This window comes from Podarcis filfolensis (assembly GCF_964270895.1).
Source record: "Podarcis filfolensis genome assembly, chromosome: 12".
NCBI classification, from domain to species: Eukaryota; Metazoa; Chordata; class Lepidosauria; order Squamata; family Lacertidae; genus Podarcis; species Podarcis filfolensis.
The window spans coordinates 4,739,846-4,759,523 of record NC_139614.1 but is presented as its reverse complement, the minus strand read 5'-3'; the positions used below and the strand labels follow the sequence as shown (position 1 = coordinate 4,759,523).

General features: G+C 41.7%; 1 protein-coding gene across 8 annotated transcripts in view; it reads left to right on the top strand.

Annotated features, from left to right (window-relative positions):
* SUGCT (succinyl-CoA:glutarate-CoA transferase) overlaps window positions 1–19,678 on the top strand; it is a 296,012-nt gene that overhangs the window by 25,633 nt on the left and 250,701 nt on the right. For all 8 annotated transcript variants that reach the window (XR_014540129.1, XM_083578146.1, XM_083578141.1 and 5 more), the window contains exons 7-8: window positions 6,027–6,118; window positions 12,511–12,654. Coding sequence is in view for 7 of the 8 variants with exons in the window: in XM_083578146.1 (XP_083434272.1) it covers window positions 6,027–6,118; window positions 12,511–12,654 (236 nt within the window). In the remaining variant the exon portion in view is untranslated. The remainder of the gene's footprint in view (window positions 1–6,026; window positions 6,119–12,510; window positions 12,655–19,678) is intronic.

Below are 19,678 nucleotides of genomic sequence, written 5' to 3'. Positions count from 1 at the left end.
CGGTGGTACCTCGGTTTACAAACTTTATCCGTTCCGGAAGTCCGTTCTTAAACTGAAACCGTTCTTAAACTGAGGTGCGCTTTCCCTAATGAGGCCTCCTGCTGCCGGTGCCCTTTCACCGTTCAAGTTCGCAAACCGGGACACTACTTCCGGTTTTGTGGAGTTCGTAAACTGAATCATTCTTAAACAGGACAGTCCTTAAACCGAGGTACCACTGTAATGACATCTCGCTCTGTGTCCCCTGATGGCCACTCCCAACTGCTTCACATAGATGATAAATAGCATTCAAGACAAGAGAGTGCCCTGTGGCATGCCATAATACAGGTGACGTGGGGCAAAGAAGTACTCATCCAATGCTATCTCCAAGAGCCTAAAATGATTCCTTGCCATGTAATTCTGGATTGTCTGAGGACTTGCATGTTGTCAGGCTTTTTTGTCTTCCTTCAGGTATCTTTTCGTTAGGGGATGAAACAGCTTTTTAAAATTTAATTTCTTTCTCACGACATATAGCTGCCTGGGAAGCCAGGAATTCTTGATGGTGATAGACATAGACAGGGTGCCTTCTAGGAAGGGGGGAAGGTCAGGGTGTATGGGCTCGGTTTGGCAGCACCTAACAGTTTTTGGGCGACTTGGTGTGGGGCTGGCCTTTAGCTGAACCATGTGATCCTGTCCTGGGTTGTCCTCCTGTCAGGATGCTCAAACATGAGCAAGAACACTCAATGGGGAGCTGTAGGGAAGAAAGCCTGCACAGGCAATAACATAGCCAGTCTTCTGCACCAATTTTACTGCCCCCTTTTAATTGACATCATTCTAATCAATTATCTGGAAATCAAATAAAACCATGGCCGGTATCCCAACAAAGAATGATTTCCCAGTACCTGCAAGTGGGAAGCAACTTGATTTTCAAGAAACAACATTATTTTCTGCATTTAACACGATGTCTTATGGCTATTTAAAGTCTACATTTTGAGGGTTTAAACGGCTATCATGCAGATGACCCAATACACAATAGAAAGCAGATTCTATATGTGTTATTTTCCAACTTACAGTAAAGTTATGCGGTGTGCAGAATTATGTACCTGAGAAATGGAAGACACAGAAAATTTAGTTTATTTTGAAAAACGAATAGGGCATTGCTTTTCTAAACTTTAAATAAATAGTGTGTGTTTTCATTGCAAACAAACAAGGATGGCATGGGAATTAAAGATGAATGAATTCTGAATCATACCCTGCTGCTTTTGTTCCTCAAATTGATTTGCTCCTTTTCAGTGTTAAATGAAACTGTACATCTGGTAATGCATATTGGCAGGGAGAGATAAACAACATTCCTGTTCTGCTAAGGAGCTAACTTGCTTGGCATGCTGCAGTGGACTTTAATATAGATGCTATTTCTTAGGGTTACTAGAAACCAAATGTGCTTTGATATTTCTGATGATAAGCAGAATCAGTTTCTGATGCATGCATTTTGGAGGGGACTTGAAAAGCAGCCGAGAAGCCTTGCTGCAGTCTATGCTGTGTTTCAGGAGTTCCACCAATAAAAGTTTTATCAACTGGAAGAGTTTTGAGTGGAAAAAACACACAGCTAAGACTTTGGGATCTAAGTGACCCCCCACCCCACCCTCAAGAAACAGAAAACAAGGTGTGAAAGGGAAAGACTTAAACGGAGGCCGTTTTGTGAAACAGATAATTGTTTGTCTTGTGGAAAGGCAATTTAATTGAAGAATCAGGCCTGCCATTTGGGCTTCCTTCTGCATCCAGCCTTGTTCCTGCCCACATAGTGGGAATTCTGCATTTTCCCAGTTTAGCTGGGCACCAGCTTCATCTATCCCTGAGGACGTCTATTCTGTCTATAGCAACCGGTGCCCCAGTTACATCCACGTTAGATTACTCCAGTTCACTCTTTGGAGTCTTTGGATCATGTTAACAAGTGCTCTGGTACACTTGTGTGGATTATTAGTTTCAGGGCACAGTTCAGAGAGTTGCGTCTTTCTCCTGCTCCTGCTCCTCCTCCTCCCTTGAATTTTTAAAAAAGAATAGTAACAACATAGTAGTGCGGAACCTTTGTAGTGTACGCATCAAAAAGCTGTTGAGGTCAACAGAAAAAGAAGAAGTTACAGACAAATGATTAGACTCCTTCAAGTGACTTGCAATTTATAGCCTGCTGCCACAAGCAGTTTTGCTATCAATACATTATGTACTAGGGATTTATTAATACCTTCTCTAAATATAGAAATGGGATGTGGGTGGCGCTGTGGGTTAAACCACAGAGCCTAGGGCTTGCTGATCGAAAGGTCAGCGGTTCAAATTCCCGCGTTGGGGTGAGCTCCCGTTGCTCGGTCCCTGTTCTGCCAACCTAGCAATTTGAAAGCACGTCAAAGTAGATAAATAGGTACCGCTCTGGTGGGAAGGTAAATGGCATTTTGTGCGCTGCTCTGGTTTGCCAGAAGCGGCTTAGTCATGCTGGCCACATGACCCGGAAGCTGTATGCCGGCTCCCTCGGCCAGTAAAGCGAGATGAGCGCCGCAACCCCAGAGTCGGCCACGACTGGACCTAATGGTCAGGGGTCCCTTTACCTTTAAATATAGAAAGGAAGACAAGAACAGGATTTTGAGCCCCTAAATAGTTTGTGCATAGGATACCCGAGAAACTGCCACTTCACATACCAGCTGCCTGTTCATTAAGATCTAGTGAGGAGGCCACCCTGTGTCCCACCTATGGTGGCTTGGAACATGAAATAGGGCCTTCTCAGTGGCTGTACCAGTGTTATGGAACACCTTGCTCCATGAGGTTTGGATGGCTCTATCTTTGATTGCAGCTTGGTTGCTTGTTAAGCCTTTTTCAATTTGGCAGGCTTTGGATTTGTCCTTCTGAGTTGTTATTAGTGGGAAGCTGAGACCCCAGAATAGGTTTGACCCCCTAACTTCAGTGAGTCTACTTAGAACTTACAGTCATGGGAAAAAGAAAGTGCACCTTTTTTGGCTTCTGTGGTTTTACATATGAAGACTTAATAACAATCATCTGTTCCTTAAAAAGGTAAAGGGCCCCTGACAGTTAAGTCCAGTCGTGAACGACTCTGGGGTTGCACCGTTCGTCTCGCTTTACAGGACGAGGGAGCCGACATTTGTCCACAGACAGTTATTCCAGGTCATGTGGCCAGCATGACTAAGCCGCTTCTGGCAAACCAGAGCAGCGCACGGAAACGCCGTTTACCTTCCCGCCGGAGCGGTACCTATTGATCTAGTTGCACTTTGACGTGCTTTTGAAGTGCTAGGTTGGCAGGAGCAGGGACCGAGCAAAGGGAGCTCACCCCGTCGCGGGGATTTGAACCGCCAACCTTCCGATTCGCAAGCCCTAGGCTCAGTGGTTTAGACAGGTCTTAAAATTAGGTAAATACAACCTCAGATAAAGAACATCAAATGACATATTACACAGTGTCATGATTTATTTGACAGAAATAAAGCCAAAATGGAGAAATCATGTGTGAAAAACTAAGCACACACCTACTGCTTCCATAGAAGTCCTATAGAAAATGATTACTTCAAGTTATTGCTGCTTAAGGTTGTTCAACAAGCTATTGAATAATAAGGTGTACTTAGTTTTTCACACATGGCTTTTCCATTTTGGCTTTATTTCTGTTAAATAAATAATGAAACGATGCAATATGTCATGTGTGGTTGTTCATCTGAGGGTGTATCTACCCAATTTTAAGACCTGCTAAGGAACAGATGATTGTTGTTATGTCTTCATATGTAAAATCACAGAATTCAAAGAGGGCGCACTTTCTTTTTCCCATGACTGTACAGTGGTACCTTGGTTTAAGAACAGCTTAGTTTATGAACAATTTGGATTAATGGAGTCCCCCGCTGCTATGGGAAAGCACGCCTTGGTTTAAGGACGCTTTGGTTTAAGAATGGACTTCCGGAACAGATTAAGTTCGTAAACCAAGGTACCACTGTAACTGAAATCAACCCATAATTTTAAAATGACAACTGCAGAGTTTCTTGCATGGTCCACAAGGAGGAAGAACAGATGGAATACTTTTTAAAAAGATGATTCCAGCAGGTATTTTAATTGAAAATTTCTTTCAGTTTTAACTGTTTTTTGTGTGTATGCTAACTTTGTACATTGCTTATAGACTACTGTAGTTAAGCGGCATATAATTTTTTAAAATAAATAATATTTTGTATTCAGTTTATTGTTTAGAACATGAGAAGGCAATGAAGGCTACAAATAATGTTTTGTATGTAAGAAGGGGGCATTGCACCAACTTTCTGAAGAACAATATTACAAAGTAGGGATGTGACAATTTAAAACAGGCTGAATATGGAGTGCATATCCAAAATACACCCAAATTAAAGTCTCACGTTGAATATAACTGATCTGTAGAAAGGACTTTGTGATCTGAAAATGTGATGTACTTTTTTAACCCCAGAAAATCTTTAATAATGATAATAATAATAATAACAACATTGTCACAAGCCATCTCTGAAACTTAGATTGTTTGTCTTGCACTTGTTCAATAGCACATAGGTCTGCGTGTTTGGTACATTCTGCTCAACATGTGACAGGCATTTTCTAGACTCAATATTTTATTCTAGCGTATTTGGCAGCCGTATAATTATAAAGATGCATGCAATGCCTCACTTTAAGTTTGGTTTTTCTCATGCTAGAGCATTGCTCATGTTTCTTTGCTTAGTTCATTAATCTTTATTAAATAAAGATGTTGGTTGTTCATAATGGATAAAACTGATATTCGGCAGAACAAGAAGTCTAAAGGTGTTTCTTATTAATTTGTCATTAAGTGGAGAGATCTAGTTTTCTGGATTAAATCTGTGGTGATACCCTGCGCCTGTGTTCTCTCTGTTTAGGGAGTTGGGGCAGCTCCATACAACAATACGTGCTTTGTACCAGGGCATAAAATTTATGTGCATTACATATATTAGTTGTGAGGGGTGTGTACATTTATTTTGCTGCTTGTTCCTTTAAAATGCATAGAAGCTGCAACTGGAAGAGCAGCTATTTAAATTACAGCAACTATTTTAAAATGTACATCTATAAATAGAAATTAGTGTATGCAGATTTTATGCAAATATATATATTCTTTATTCCTTTTTGCAGCATTTGAATCAGAATGTTCTGCTAGTCTAGAATGATCTCATACTTTGGACTTCTGATTATGAGTATCTGTGATCTCATCAAACAGCATGGACTTTACTTTCTATCTCTTGGGGGAAATGCTGCTTTGTCCCAGTGATTATTATTATTTGCTTCTGGAAAGCTTTGAAAGCTTGCTGCAGCCTAACCCTATGCATGAGTGGGACTTCCTTCCATATACTGTATGCATAATATTCTTGCATGTGTACATAGGAAGCCGGATAAAATGTTGTCTCTTAAGTAGATATAATTTAGCAGCACAAGAGGCTTGTGGACTGGATGGTCTAAGGTTTTATGTTGTGCTTTAAGTTGCATAATGGCTCTATTAGTAGCAAAGCAATGTGCTTTCATTGATAACAGTAGCCAAATGGAATGCCTGCTTGCCTAGGAAATCTACTAATTTCAAAATGGGAAACTTGATAGAAAAGCCTTTCCCTCTTAACTTATTTAGCACACACCATCTTGATTTGCCAAAAAGGTTAGTCACTACCTGAAATATACTCAGAGTCGCAAAATGATTTCATGCTCTTTATTCAGCTCATAGTGGTGAGGAGGAATGAATGAAAGTCCCCTCAAGGTATCTGCTTTATATACATTATTTACACAATGGGCTGCACATGATTGGCTAATTCCGGAATTCTACTGTAAGCCAATCAGGTTGTGGATTCACTTCTATCTGGAGCATGATTGGGTGGTTCCTGCCAACCAATCATACTGCTGCATTGTTCTAGGACCAATCAGACTGCTGCATTCTGAATCCTATTGTTCTAGGACCAATCAGACTGCTGCAGTTTGGATCCTATTCAACTCAGTACATAACACTACCACTGCCCTGTACGTTCTTCTTAAGTTTGTTTTCTCTCTCTTTTTAGGCTATGGTCAAACTGGTCCGAAGTTTCAACGAGCAGGCTATGACTCTGTCGCAGCTGCAGTTTCAGGCCTCTTGCATATCACAGGTCCCCAGGTATGCTACCACAAGTGAAGCACAGTGCTTTTGCTGTAATTCAAAACTTCAGCCTTGCATGGTTTGCAGTAATGGACAGAATTAATGAGATTTAGGAAGTGGGAAACAGTGGAAATAAGATACTGTGTAGTTAGGGATCATCTTGGCATGCTGTCAGGGCCTCCTCCTCAAGAGTCTAAAACATTGCCTTGATTTCAGATTGATTTCAAGAAAGAACAAGTGGGTCCCTGCAACAAAATGTTGCAGTATCCCTGGCACTCAGGTGTGTTACAGGTGTGGGCCTGTGATTTAGGGTGCTTAAAAAGTTAGCATTAACGACAAGAGTCCTAGTTCAAAGGTTGGTCTTCATGTGCCATATTTATTGATTGTTTTTTAGGTTTTGAATATTTGGGAAGTGCTACTGGTACACATGGACGTGGGTGGCGCTGTGGGTTAAACCACAGAGCCTAGGGCTTGCTGATCAGAAGGTCGGCAGTTCGAATCCCCGCGACAGGGTGAGCTCCCGTTGCTCGGTCCCTGCTCCTGCCAACCCAGCAGTTCGAAAGCACGTCAAAGTGCAAGTAGATAAATAGGTACCGCTCTGGCGGGAAGGTAAACGGCGTTTCCGTGCACTGCTCTGGTTTGCCAGAAGCGGCTTAGTCATGCCGGCCACATGACCCAGAAGCTGTACGTCGGCTCTGTGGAATGAGCGCCGCAACCCCAGAGTCGGTCACGACTGGACCTAATGGTCAGGGGTCCCTTTACCTTTATGTTACTGGTACACATGGAAGACAATTGAGTATGAGACTTCTCCATGATATTAAATAATAATAATAATAATAATAATAATAATAATAATAATAATAATTTATTATTTATACCCCGCCCATCTGGCTGGGTTTCCCCAGCCACTCTGGGCCGCTTCCAACAGAACACTAAAATACAATAACCTATTAAACATTAAAAGCTTCCCTAAAGAGGGCTGCCTTCAGATGTCTTCTAAAAGTCTGGTAGTTGTTTTTCTCTTTGACATCTGGTGGGAAGGCGTTCCACAGGGCGGGTGCCACCACCGAGAAGGCCCTCTGCCCTGGTTCCCTGTAACTTGGCTTCTCATAGCGAGGGAGCCACCAGATGGCCCTCGGCACTGGACCTCAGTGTCCGGGCAGAACGATGCTTGGTTTGGCCTTCTGTGAGGTCAGAGAGGACAATTCATGTCTTACCTCTGGCCTACAATTTTGCAGGGCCGCTGAAGCTACTCTCTCTCAGCCTGGCTTTTGTACTTGCAGTTGGGTATTATACAGTAAACTACGTTGCAGGATTGCCATATAGTGCTCTTTCAGTTCCAGGCTAACCCCACAACCTGCAGTAGGGGTTTAAGACAGGCAGCAACCATCTTGCACGTGTTAATTGACATGTGACTGCCAATACGTAGGTCCTTTTGGACCCAGGAGGGGATGGAATGGGGCAAGGCGGGCTTATGCACAGTCTACCAATGTGCACAGGGGCCAGAAACACAACTCTTGTGCAAAATGGGGGTTGCCTGTAGCACTGGACAAAGGTCTGGTGTGTAGACAACATAGAGTCTGAGCTGTGGTATTCTGTGTGAACTGCACCACAGAGCTATGGTAAATAAAACTGTCCCAGCATCAACCCTTCCAACCAGCAGTTTTGGGGTAATGAATGGTGTTTGCTTTGAAATTTGCATTAGCAGGGCTACTTTTTTTAAACGTTTTGCAGTAAATACGAACTGAGAAAGATCAGGAACTATTCTCTTTGCTGCTATTTTGGGGGGTTTCCGGAGTGGTGCCCATCCCAGCTATAAAGTGAAATCCAGTTTCCTGTGGATTTCTCTTGCTGGTTCTCGCTTCTTCTTGGGGACACTTGAAAATAAGACCTCATTGTGAAACTGAAAGTGGTTCTTTCTACCCTGTATAGCTGCATGTCCCTTTGTTCCATTCTCTTCCCTCTCCTCCTGCTTGACATTTCTCCCCTTCCCAGTCTCTCCCCCTTTTTGTGCCATTCAGTTTTTATGGGGCTGTTTGGAAAGTTTCTGTTATGTACTGAGCTGCATCCTAGAACAATAGGATCCAGAATGCAGCAGTCTGATTGGTCCGCAGGAGCCGCCCAATCCAGCTCCAGCTGGAAGTGTGTCAGCGACCTGATTGGCCTGCAGGAGCAGCCAATCAGGCTTCTGGAGGAGGTGACTCCGCAACCTGATTGCCCTACAGGAGCCGCCCGGAATTAGCCAATCATGCCCATTGTGTAAATAATGTATATATAGCTAGATGTTTTGGGGAAAAATTCGTTCATTGCTATAATGAGCTGAATAAAGAGCATGAAATTCACACTCGACTGAAATAGTTTCTCACTTTCCTTAGTCCCCCCCCCCCTTCAGATGTTCTGCAGCCCTCAGGGTTACCCTGATTCTGCCAATGCTGCTCTGTTGTGCATGGCCAATGTCTTTCTGGCTACGTCAAGTACAACCATGGGAAGAATCAATTTAATATATAAAAGTATTTCTCCCTCCCACACAGTTGTCAGTTTTTGTCCTCTCAACAGTCCGTGCCCCTGAGTTGATATGGGGCTGTTTGGGGGGATTCATTCTCCTTCACCAAGACAGGTGGGAGCCAGGTTCGAATGTAGGCTTGCCCACGAACTCCTTCATTCATGCAAGGTGCCATCCCTCAGCTTAAGCCCTCAATACAAGACTGATGGAAGGATTGTTAGAGTAACATATGCTCAGCTCTTGGAACACAGTGAAGGCATATAAAAATGTGAAATACTATTACATCTCACTTGTTCTGAAGATTTCAGCAGCTCCTTTTTCTTTCTGCAAGGAGAGATGTGAGTAAGAAATTTTAGTTATGTGTTGTGACTAGTAATTCTGGTTTGACAGATACAAAGTTGTTTAAAAAATGGAAGTTTGGATTATTTGTTTATTGGAAGAAGTTCTTCTCTCTGATTTGTTTGCAAAAATACAAAAATGGAATAAATCAAAAGTTTTAAAATGTAGCTTATGTAAGTATAGAACTGATTGCTGATTATGTTTTAAACTTAACAAAATAATGTGAAGTTCTAAACAATGGAAAAGCTGAGCCCATTCTGTGTCCTGCAAAGCATCCTGGGAAGCACCATAAAACCCTATTAATTTTATAGGGTTTTGATGGTTTTAACCAAAAATGAAAAGTTATAAAGCATTAACAACAGTAATAAAGAATAATAACAACAATATTTTAGATTGTAGGCAGGCAGTCTCTTATCACTGACATTTATAAGGCACTTTTTTGGCCTCTTTTGGCTGAAGAATGGGATAAAAATGCTACTAATAATTTAAGCAGCTCCCTTTATACAATTTTTCCCTGGGCTGTGCAACAAAATAAAATATGCAATGCAGTGGTACCTCGGATTAAGAACTTAATTCATTCCGGAGGTCCATTCTTAACCTGAAACTGTTCTTAACCTGAAGCACCACTTTAGCTAATGGGGCCTCCTGCTGCCGCCGTGCCGCCGGAGCCCGATTTCTGTTCTCATCCTGAAGCAAACTTCTTAACCCGAGGTACTATTTCTGGGTTAGCGGAGTCTGTAACCTGAAGCGTATGTAACCCGAGGTACCACTGTATATAGTCATCATTAAGAACCAATAACTCAACTGTCCTTGCATAGAGGCAGCATAAAATCATTTATGGCCCAGGTTTAAAACACAGTTTAAAACCCTGTGATAAGAAGGGACCAGACAAGGCTCTCTGCTGAGTTTCTTCCATAGCTGAAGTGCCACTACTAAGAAGGCCCTCTTCCTGACTTCATTTGGTGGGGGGAGGGGAAGCACCTGGTAGGAGGAGGTGACTATTAAAGGAACCTGTCTTAAGGTGTTTAGGGTTTTGTAGGTTAAAACCAGATCTTTAATTGGGTCTGGGAGTAGACTGGGTGCCAGTGCAGCTGATAAATCACTGACATAATTTGATTAAAACGTGTGGTTCTGTTTTGAACCAACTGTGGTTTTCAAGCCATTTTTAAAAGCACTTGACATACAAAGCATTTCAGTAGTTAAAACAGGGTGGGAGCTATATGATATGATAATCTTTCTTGTCATTGCCCCGTACAGAACAACGAAATTGAAAAATCTACATAAGACATTCAGAAACCAACAAGCCTGCTATCCCAGCTATCCAAATCTGGTTAGCCCCCTAAAAACTCTGATACCCCATTTTTAAATACAATATACTCCCATAGAGACTCCTTACACTGCGTTTAAAACTATAAAAGCATGGATAACCATGGCTATTAGACGATTTACCATCAAGATAGAAGAACTGCTAGAAGATTTTCTAATCATAAACCATAAAGGAAAACAATTATCAGTAAGACAATTCTACATATCCCTCCCTTCTAATTGCTGTGCATTTAAATTGTAATATTGCCACGGCAGGGGACTCTTCTATATGGTTACAAATTGTGGGCCACTCTGAATGTGTTTCAACTTGAATTGATCCCTATTGAGTTGGATCAGACTTTTAGGTAAAATACAGATGATGATGATGCATCTGGTATTATCATTTGGTTATCAAACTTCTCCTGCAAAGCTTTGATCTCCAGCCAACACATTTGGAAAAAGATTAAAGCCAAAGCAGTAGGGTCTAAAATGCCTGAATAAGAAAAAATGGTGGCACATTCAGAGAACATAATAAATCTAAAAGAGAAAATTACTAACAGTTTCCAAGTCTGCAGTTTCTTATGGTACCTTTTCAGCTTCTTTTTAATTGTATTTGTTGTATGTACTAGGAGACTCTGACTGCATGGGCACATTAACCTATAATACTTTACTTCATGGGGTGCCTAACTGGTTTGAAATGTTAGCACAGCATGAGCTCTTTTTAAGGATTATTGATCTTGCTTAATTATGAAGAAGATGACCTAACTGATGCAGATGCCTTTGTCTGCCATGTGGCCATTTTAAAATAACTCACAGAAACATAACCTGAATGATTCTGTGTGCTGGAAGCAATTTTGAGTGGTCTAATCCAAACCCTCATGGCTTCACATGTTGCGCTGGACTTTGCCTCCATATGTGCCATTGTTTAGCAAAGAGAGAGGCTGAAACTAATAAGAAACTGGCTTCTGAATCTGACTTCCATCATGATGAGTTGGGTGTCAGATGATGAAGCTAAATACAGATCAACTTCCCCACAAAATATTTAGCCTAATCCTATGGTTCTCATCCCTAAAGAAACATTAAATGTGTGTAACTACATTTATACTGCAATTCCTATGTACTGCTACCGAGAGGTAAACTGCACTGAGTTCAGTGGGGCTTTGAGTCACACTCCCATTCATTATTTGTGGCCTTTACCTCTCCTTTGCCTCTGTTACCTCCTCCGTTTGTGAACATTTAGATTGTAAACTCTTGGAGACAGAGATCCATCGTTGTCGTCTGGTTTAATTACATGCTATGTCCATTGGTGCTATGTAAGCAAATTATTATTAACTGTATGATTATTTTCATTCTTACAAACAGCCATACTGAGATGGAGCTCTGTGTAACTTAAAAGTCTGGCTACCAGCATTTAAAACACTACTTGATGTAAATAAGCCTTATTTGTGGTGTGTTCGTCCTCCCCTTTTGCTTTCCAGTCCAGATCAACAAATCCTAAGGAATGTAGATGGTTAAAGTTAGAGAGTTTCCACTTGGAAACTGAAACTTTATAGCCATCATGCTGGAGGGTAGAAGATCGTGGAAGAATGAGTTGGAAGGGACCCAAAATAATCTGAATTTAACCCAGTTCTACTCTAGGTTCTCATCATCTGAGGCCCTCTTCCTGTGTTCCCTCCACGAGAGGTCTGCAGGGTGGCAACATGAGAGGGGGCCTTTTCTGCAGTGGCTCCCTGGTTGTGGAATGCTCTTTCCAGGGAGACTCACCTGGTGCCATCATTATATATCTTTAGGCACGAGGAAAAACTTTCCTCTGTAACCAGGCCTTTGGCCTTTAACTATCTGTGGCATTTTAGTAGTAAGTGGGATTTTTTACTGTATTTCTTTTTCCTCTTGGTTTTCATGTAGCTTGGGCGGGGGGGGGGGGGAGGCGGTTGTCTGCCTCCCTGTCTGTAAGTTGCTCTGGGTTGCCCTGGCAAAATAAAGTGACTAACACATTCAGCAAATGATAATAATGAATAATAATAAAAAAATGGGATTATCCATGATCACAGTTAACAAGCAGATCACTTGAGATTCTTGTGGTCACCTTCATTCTTAGAATCCTTAAACTGAAATAACTTGCTGGCATATTTCTATGGAAGAGTCAAAGCTAAGTCTCTAGCTAGTGGCAGTCATTTTACAAAATTTAGAGAAAAATGTTTGTGGTATAGAGTAGAGTATTGAAATGTCAGCTTTTCTTTTGTCTTATTTTTCCCCCTTCTAGGAAGGTGAGCCGGTTAGGCCAGGAGTAGCCATGACTGATCTTGCCACAGGATTGTATGCATACGGTGCAATTATGGCTGGACTTCTTCAGCGATATAAAACAGGGAAGGGAATGCACATAGACTGCAATTTGCTATCATCTCAGGTGAGGACTTATTCTGATATTTGGATAATGAGGACGGGATTCACTTTCTGAATAATCTCTGCAGTATGGCACATGTGGCAGATTTCACTCAGGAGGCTTGTGTGTGTGTTAATAAAGAAAAAAATTCACTGCACTATCCTGCTCCTATAAATGACATGATAGGATATGAGGTTGAATTGATTGCACTAATTTAGCAAACTTTTAAGAGCATTTTAGCAAAATGATAAAATATTCACGTGGACTTGAATAGCTACAAGTTTGGTTCCAAAAATAGCACACCAACAGTCTAATCTTAGGCATAAGATCTTACTGCCAGGTATGTGGGCATAGGCAACCTAAACTGACTGAAATGGTTAATTATCAATATTATGGAAGACACATACATGCACCTATCTTTCTATGTACAGTACTTACCTATGATCAGCAATTGTTCTATGCTCATAAAAATATGGTAAGCAATTTACCAGGCAGAACAGTTTTATAAGCCAAATTTTAGCTCATGTTGAACAAGCCTTAACTATGTACATTGGTACCTTGGTTTACAAACAGTCTGGCTTGCATACGTTTTGGATTACAAACACGTCAAACCCGGAAGTGCGTGTCCCAGTTTGCAAACTCTTTTTGGATTACAACCCATTTTTTTTGGATTACGAACAAATTTTTTTTGGAGGCTCCATTGGCGAAAGCGAACCTTGGGTTACAACCTGTTTTGGTTTACAAATGGACCTCCGAAATGGATTATGGTTGTAAACCAAGGTAGCATTGTATTTTGTATTTTCATTTTGTATTTTTCTGTTGTGAACTGCCCTGGGATTTTCAGATTAAGGGTGGTAGACAATTTTTTAAAATAATAATAATAATAATAATAATAATAATAATAATAATAATAATAATAATAATAAAATAAATTATATCCCGCCCTCCCCAGCCAAAGCCGGGCTCAGAGCAGCTAACAACAGTAAAATAATACAGCATTCTAAAATCAATTCATTATAAAATCAGTTCAAATCAAATTAATGGCAACCATTGAGCTAGAGTTCTGTGAGGATTGCTAAAGGAGGGGGTCAGGCTGTGCCCTGGCCAAAGGCCTGGTGGAACAGCTCCATCTTGCAGGCCCTGCGGAAAGATGTCAAGTCCCGCAGGGCCCTAGTCTCTTGTAACAGAGTGTACCACCAGATTGGGGCCACAGCCGAAAAAGCCCTGGCTTTTTAAGAACGATATCTATTTTTTGTAGTTTATTCCGCCCCCCCCCCCAATATCTTTAAGTGCATGTGTAATTTGCGGTTCATTAAAATTACCATGAATACTCCCTCTGACTTTGAGTGCTCAGAAGAAATACAGATATTTGTATTTGCATAGAATCCAAGCAATTGATCCTTTTGCTTAGTAGTAAATGCAGAATTTTTTGAAAAAATCTATTTATGTTACAATTTGGGTAGTAAATTATTACCATAAGCCTAGTCTCAGACCCATTGCAAAATGCATGTTGAAAATGACATTAAAATGTAACTGAAGGGAATAGCTGGGAAGATTTATTAATTTATTATCCATTAATTTGATTTTTAGTCTGTCCTTCATCCATACCAGGGTAGAAAGGGACGCGGGTGGCACTGTGGTTTAAACCACTGAACCTCTTGGGCTTTCCAATTCGAATCTGCACCATGGGGTGAGCTCCCGTTGCTCTATCCCAGCTTCTGCCAACCTAGCAGTTTGAAAGCATACCAATGCAAGTAGATAAATAGGTACCGCTGCGGCGGGAAGGTAAACGGCGTTTCCGGATGCTCTGGCTTCCATCGCAGTGTCCTGTTGCATCAGAGGCAGTTAATCATGCTGGTCACGTGACTTGGAAAGCTGTCTGTGGACAAATGCCAGTTCCCTTGGCCTGAAGCGAGATGAGCGCCGCAACCCCATAGTTGCCTTTGACTGGACCTAACCATCCTTTACCTTTTTTTACCTACCAGGGTGGATTACATCTAAATGCACTGTTAAGACAACAAAGCAACTTTCACTAGGTAAAACATCAGAGAATATACACAGAACAATAATACAATAACACAGCACCGCTAGATGCTTCGTATGCAGCTGCTTATCCATATTTTTCTTAATTATACACATGGGGGACTCATATACAGAAAGAAAACTTGTGGGAAGAGAAGGCTTCTGTCTTCTTCCCCAGCGCTAATAAAATGAGGTCCCAGCATGACTGGAAGCCTTAAGGAAGCATCTCCTATGGTGCCTCCCCTGCTCACCATCTGCCTTTCCAGTCACTCCTGTGCCTATAATTAAAAAGAAGAAAGAACAGATGCATAGCTGTGTGCTATGTTATCTAGTAGACATCTTCCAAAGTTAAAGCTGTTACCCTACTGGGTCACCAACCTTTCCTTGCCCAAGGAGGCACATTTGGAATTTTCAAATGCTGCCCCCAAAATCCTTCTCAGGTGGACAACATTTGGCCTGTCACAAAATGGCTGCCATTGGAGGCATGGCCAGTCACACATTATTGCCTTTTTCTTGCTCATTCTGCATGTTTGTACCTTGCCTACTGGGAAAAACCCCAGAGACAAAAGGAAGTGATGGGGGAACCGGACCAAAAACCAATGGCCCAGAGCCAGAATGGAGGAAAAATAATTAAACTCTGTTTCTTCCCATTCCTTCTCTTCCTGGTCTGTCCTCCACTCCCTGCTTGCTGTTGCCTTTCATAATGTGTTGCATCTTTTCTTCCCAGTCACTCCACTTTCTTCTTGGATTCCAATCTTAGCATGAACAACTGGAGTTCCTCTCTCTCTACTGAAGGTTTATTAGCCAGAGGTGGTTCTCCTCTTCCTTCTTAACAAGGGGAAAAGGGGGCAGTGAGGGGAGGGAGGAATGTAGAGGCTTCAAGGGCGCAACGGGCTGGGGCTGAAGGCTTGCATGGTTGCCATGTTGGGAACACCAGCTCCATAAGGTTTTAATCCTGTGGATTTGCTAAATCAGGCCACAGCTGGATAGTAGCTGATTTCTCACTGGGAGCAGCTCTTTATGAGTTGATCCGAAATTAATGGCTGGGCACCAGCATTCCAAAGTGCCTTGACTATAAACTTTTAACCCCTAACATAAAGTCCCTTTGAAACTCCCCCCTCCACTTACGTTATTTATGATAGTCAACTCGTCTTCTTAGCATCGCATCTAAACAGTATTCTTTAGACGATAGTAAATAAGAAGGAAGTGGTTTTCGTACTTGTTTCCAATTATGAAACTGATCTGTGTCTTCTGTTGTGGCCTGAAAATATCTCTTGGAAGTTTTTATAATATCATTCCTGAATTTAATTGTAACCAGTTGAGGAGCAAGCAAACAACAAGAGTCCTGAGCCATTTCAGTTTCTACCATCTGCCTCAGTCTGACATTAAGCAAGGAATCGTACACTTCCATAAAATTCAGCTGTCTTTATTGTGCATTCCCCCCCCCCCCCAACTTCTGCCAAGGAAAGAATATCACTTTGATCCAGAGAGCTACTCGACTAACCACTGTGTGCCTATTTCCCTCTTAGCCTGCACCCCCTTGCTGTGGGGTGAGCTGCTTTCGAAACAGAGGCCTTTCAAGAGGTTTGCAGTGCAATATGGGAGGCTGCTGGGTTTTGTTTTTTTAAAGGAGGGGGAACCAACACACCTAACTTTCACCCACGTCAAGAAATTCTTCTGCGTTACGGCCTGTAGTCAGAATTGTTAGCATTGCACATTTACTGGTAAGCCTCTTTTCTGCTTCTAATTACTTAATTTCATGCTTAAGTCACAAAAAAATACAGCATTTTCTTTTAATTATAGATCAACTCTGGTTACGGTACTTTTCTTTCCCTTTATTGACAGATTTTCTGCTTAATGATATTTTATCCCATTAGCCATTAATTCTTTCAATGCAATGCAGTGACCACAGTTGTTCAGATATTGGTGTCTTCAAGATGGGATTCCTTTATGCCAGGGGTGCCCAAACGTTTTTCAAAGAGGGCCAGATTTGATGAAGTGAACATGTGTGAGGGCCGACCAAAGTTTTGTAGAGTTGAAGTTGTTGTTGAGCTTTTTTTAAGGATTTGACCCCAGTAAATTAGGCCCCCAAGACGGACTTTGGACATGCCTGCTGTATGTTGTTGCATTTGGTTCAGAAGGTAGTGTTGACTGCTGTAACATGATTTGCTACAGCACGAGTGAATCCCTGCCAGCACGGAAAACTCTTGCTCAGAAAAACTGCTCTGGCTTCTCCTTTGCTACCTGGCTCAGTTCAAGGTGTTACTATGACACTACAAAGCCCACAACAGCTTATGACCAGTTTACTTCAAGGACTGTATCACCCCATATGTGCCCACTTAGATGGGCAGAACTGGCACTTTTTATTCCAGTTCCTTTTCTTCCAGTTGTATCTTTCTCTATTTTTCACACTTGGATATTCTGTGTTCTCTGAAAGAAACCTAAGATACATGTGTTCATCATTCATGCAAACATATGCACACATTCCAATCTCTGTACTTCCATTTGTCTTCTGCGTGCAGCCTCTCGTTTGCAGGCCCCCTGGTTTCTCCTCTCCTGAACTTGATAGTTTGTCTTTCCTTGTTTGGGGTGCAGTGTTACTATCACACCTGCTGTTTTGGCAAAACACATTTGGGGTGATCAGATGCAAGGGATGCAGAGAGCTCAAATACCTTTTAAAAGTTCCACAGAAGATGGAATTTCAGCAAGCACAGCTTGTCGTGCAAGGGTGAGAAAAAAGAGATGTTGAAATATCCTCTGCTCAGCAGCTGTTAAACAAGCTGCACTTTTCACCAGCAATTAATTTTTTGTAGATAATCATCTGAACAAAGACAGACCATAGACTGCCAATTCCATGTCCTCCAGCAAGTCTCAGTGTTGCTGCATTGATTTATTAATCATATAATATGACTTTTAGCTTTAATTGGGTTGTTCAGCTTATTTTGTAGCTGTTGCTTTAACAGTGTTTTATAGATTGTAATTGATTCACTTATGATTTGTTAATAATTCTATATTATTTATGTTGTATTTATGATGTTCTATTATGTTAATAATATTTATTGTTTCTAAGCTGCTTTGGGATTCATTTGAATGAAAAGCGGTATAGAAATATAATCAGCATCAAATAGATTGGAATGTAGGCTTCCTAGGTCCAGCATTTTTTCCACCAAAGTTCACTAGCTGCTAGCAACCATAACATAAATCAGGGGTCATCAAGCTTTTTGGGTCTGTGGGCACATTTGCAAACCGAATACACACTCATGGACACCCCACACGCACCATAACCAAGAACACACCACAACCTTCTCTACTAGCAAGTGCAGAGTTCTTCTTTTGAGTCCTCTTTCACGTTTCAGTTGTAGGACGGGGGACCCTGTGGACATTAAGGAAGGGCTCCACAAGCACAGGTGCACCTGTAGGTCTCAAGCTGGCAACCCTTGACATACCTGGATTATTTTCATTTAGGTTTGAGAGAGCTTTGCATTTGCTTCTCAGAATGTTATCTGCTCAGTCAGCCGCATTATTTTTCATCAATCAAATAAGATACAGATATAAGGTTATTTATTCAGATTTTGTTAAGTGCAGAGGGGCATGCAACTGAAAGAGGTCTATAGAAATGCCAGAGAGGTTTTTTTTACTCAACGTGATCTTTTCAGCATTTGCACATTTTGGGCAAGTACATACCTGAAAATGCAGAATCAAACTAAGTTTGAAAATAAATTTTGTCTTCTATTTCTGATAATTGTGGGGTGGGTTTGGGGATATGTACAGTATGGGGGGGGGAGAGAAACCTCTGTATGTATTTAAACTCCGTATGCCCAGAAAGTTAATATAGGCAACTCCCGACTCACGTGGGGGTTGCGTTCCTGGCCACTGCCTGCATCAGTCTGTTCTGCCCCCGCCCCATCCTCTTGCAGTGCCAGAAATGACACGTGTGTCATCCACAACTCAAATGCGCACGAGTGGGGAGTTGCCTGTATTAATTCAGCCATATCCTAAATCAAATAGAGTTCTAAATGACACTTTTCTTTTGAGCAGTGCTGTCTTTTGACATCTGAATGGCTGAACATTCATTTGTACTCAAGACAACACAAAGGGTTCAAAGTAATGCAAAATAGCTGGGTGATCAGTGGGCGCATCGGAGCTGCAAAGATGGAAAGCTGAATCTCTCATGTTAAAAACTTGTCCCATTTCAAACGCAACTCGCCTCCAGAGATTTGTTCTGTATGTTAGCTCACAGCTCAGTTGGACAAAAGCACGTAGTAATAGGCAACTTTCAAGTGTCTTTTTAGCCTTAAGGCCACTTTTTTTGTTCATTCAGTTACCGCAGTGTAGGAATGTAGAGAGCCATTTGCCGCCTTGATCTCTCTGTCTCTGTAGTATGAAGCAAGAGTTCGTAGCACTGTAGACTGTGGTGTAGACGGTTGAAAGAAAGCATGCTTTTGAAATATTTCCTTTAAAAGGCATTCTGTGAAAGCAAAGGGTCATTGCTATTTGAGGATGCTTCATTTTCTCAGCTACTAGAAAGACCTTCCCAGCTTAATGGAAATAAGCAAAATTCCTGCCCTGATGAAACCACATGCTGTAGAAATGTTGATCACACGTTGGTTGGTTTTTATGCTCAACACTGAGCTGGAATAGGGTAACATACCCCGTATTTTTCGCTCTATAACACGCACCTGACCATAACACGCACGTAGTTTTTAGAGGAGGAAAACAAGAAAAAAAATATTCTAAACGAAACAGTGGATGTATGATTTTTGTGGTTCATGCTGTGGCCACAGACATGTGATCTGATGGTGAATTTGGGGTGACCCAGTGCAAAAATCCTGAGGATCCATGTGGATCCGTGCTTTGTAACCATGTTTTAAGTGGGGAGGGAAGGAAAAGCACTCAAGGGACAAGGAGCACGCGTGGGGTGTGTGGAGAAGGATGCTGCTAATAATGCAGAAGAGGGGTATAAGGGGAGAAGGCTTCTCTCCTCTCCCGCTTTGCTCCTTTAAAACAAGCAGGCTCTGCTTCTCTC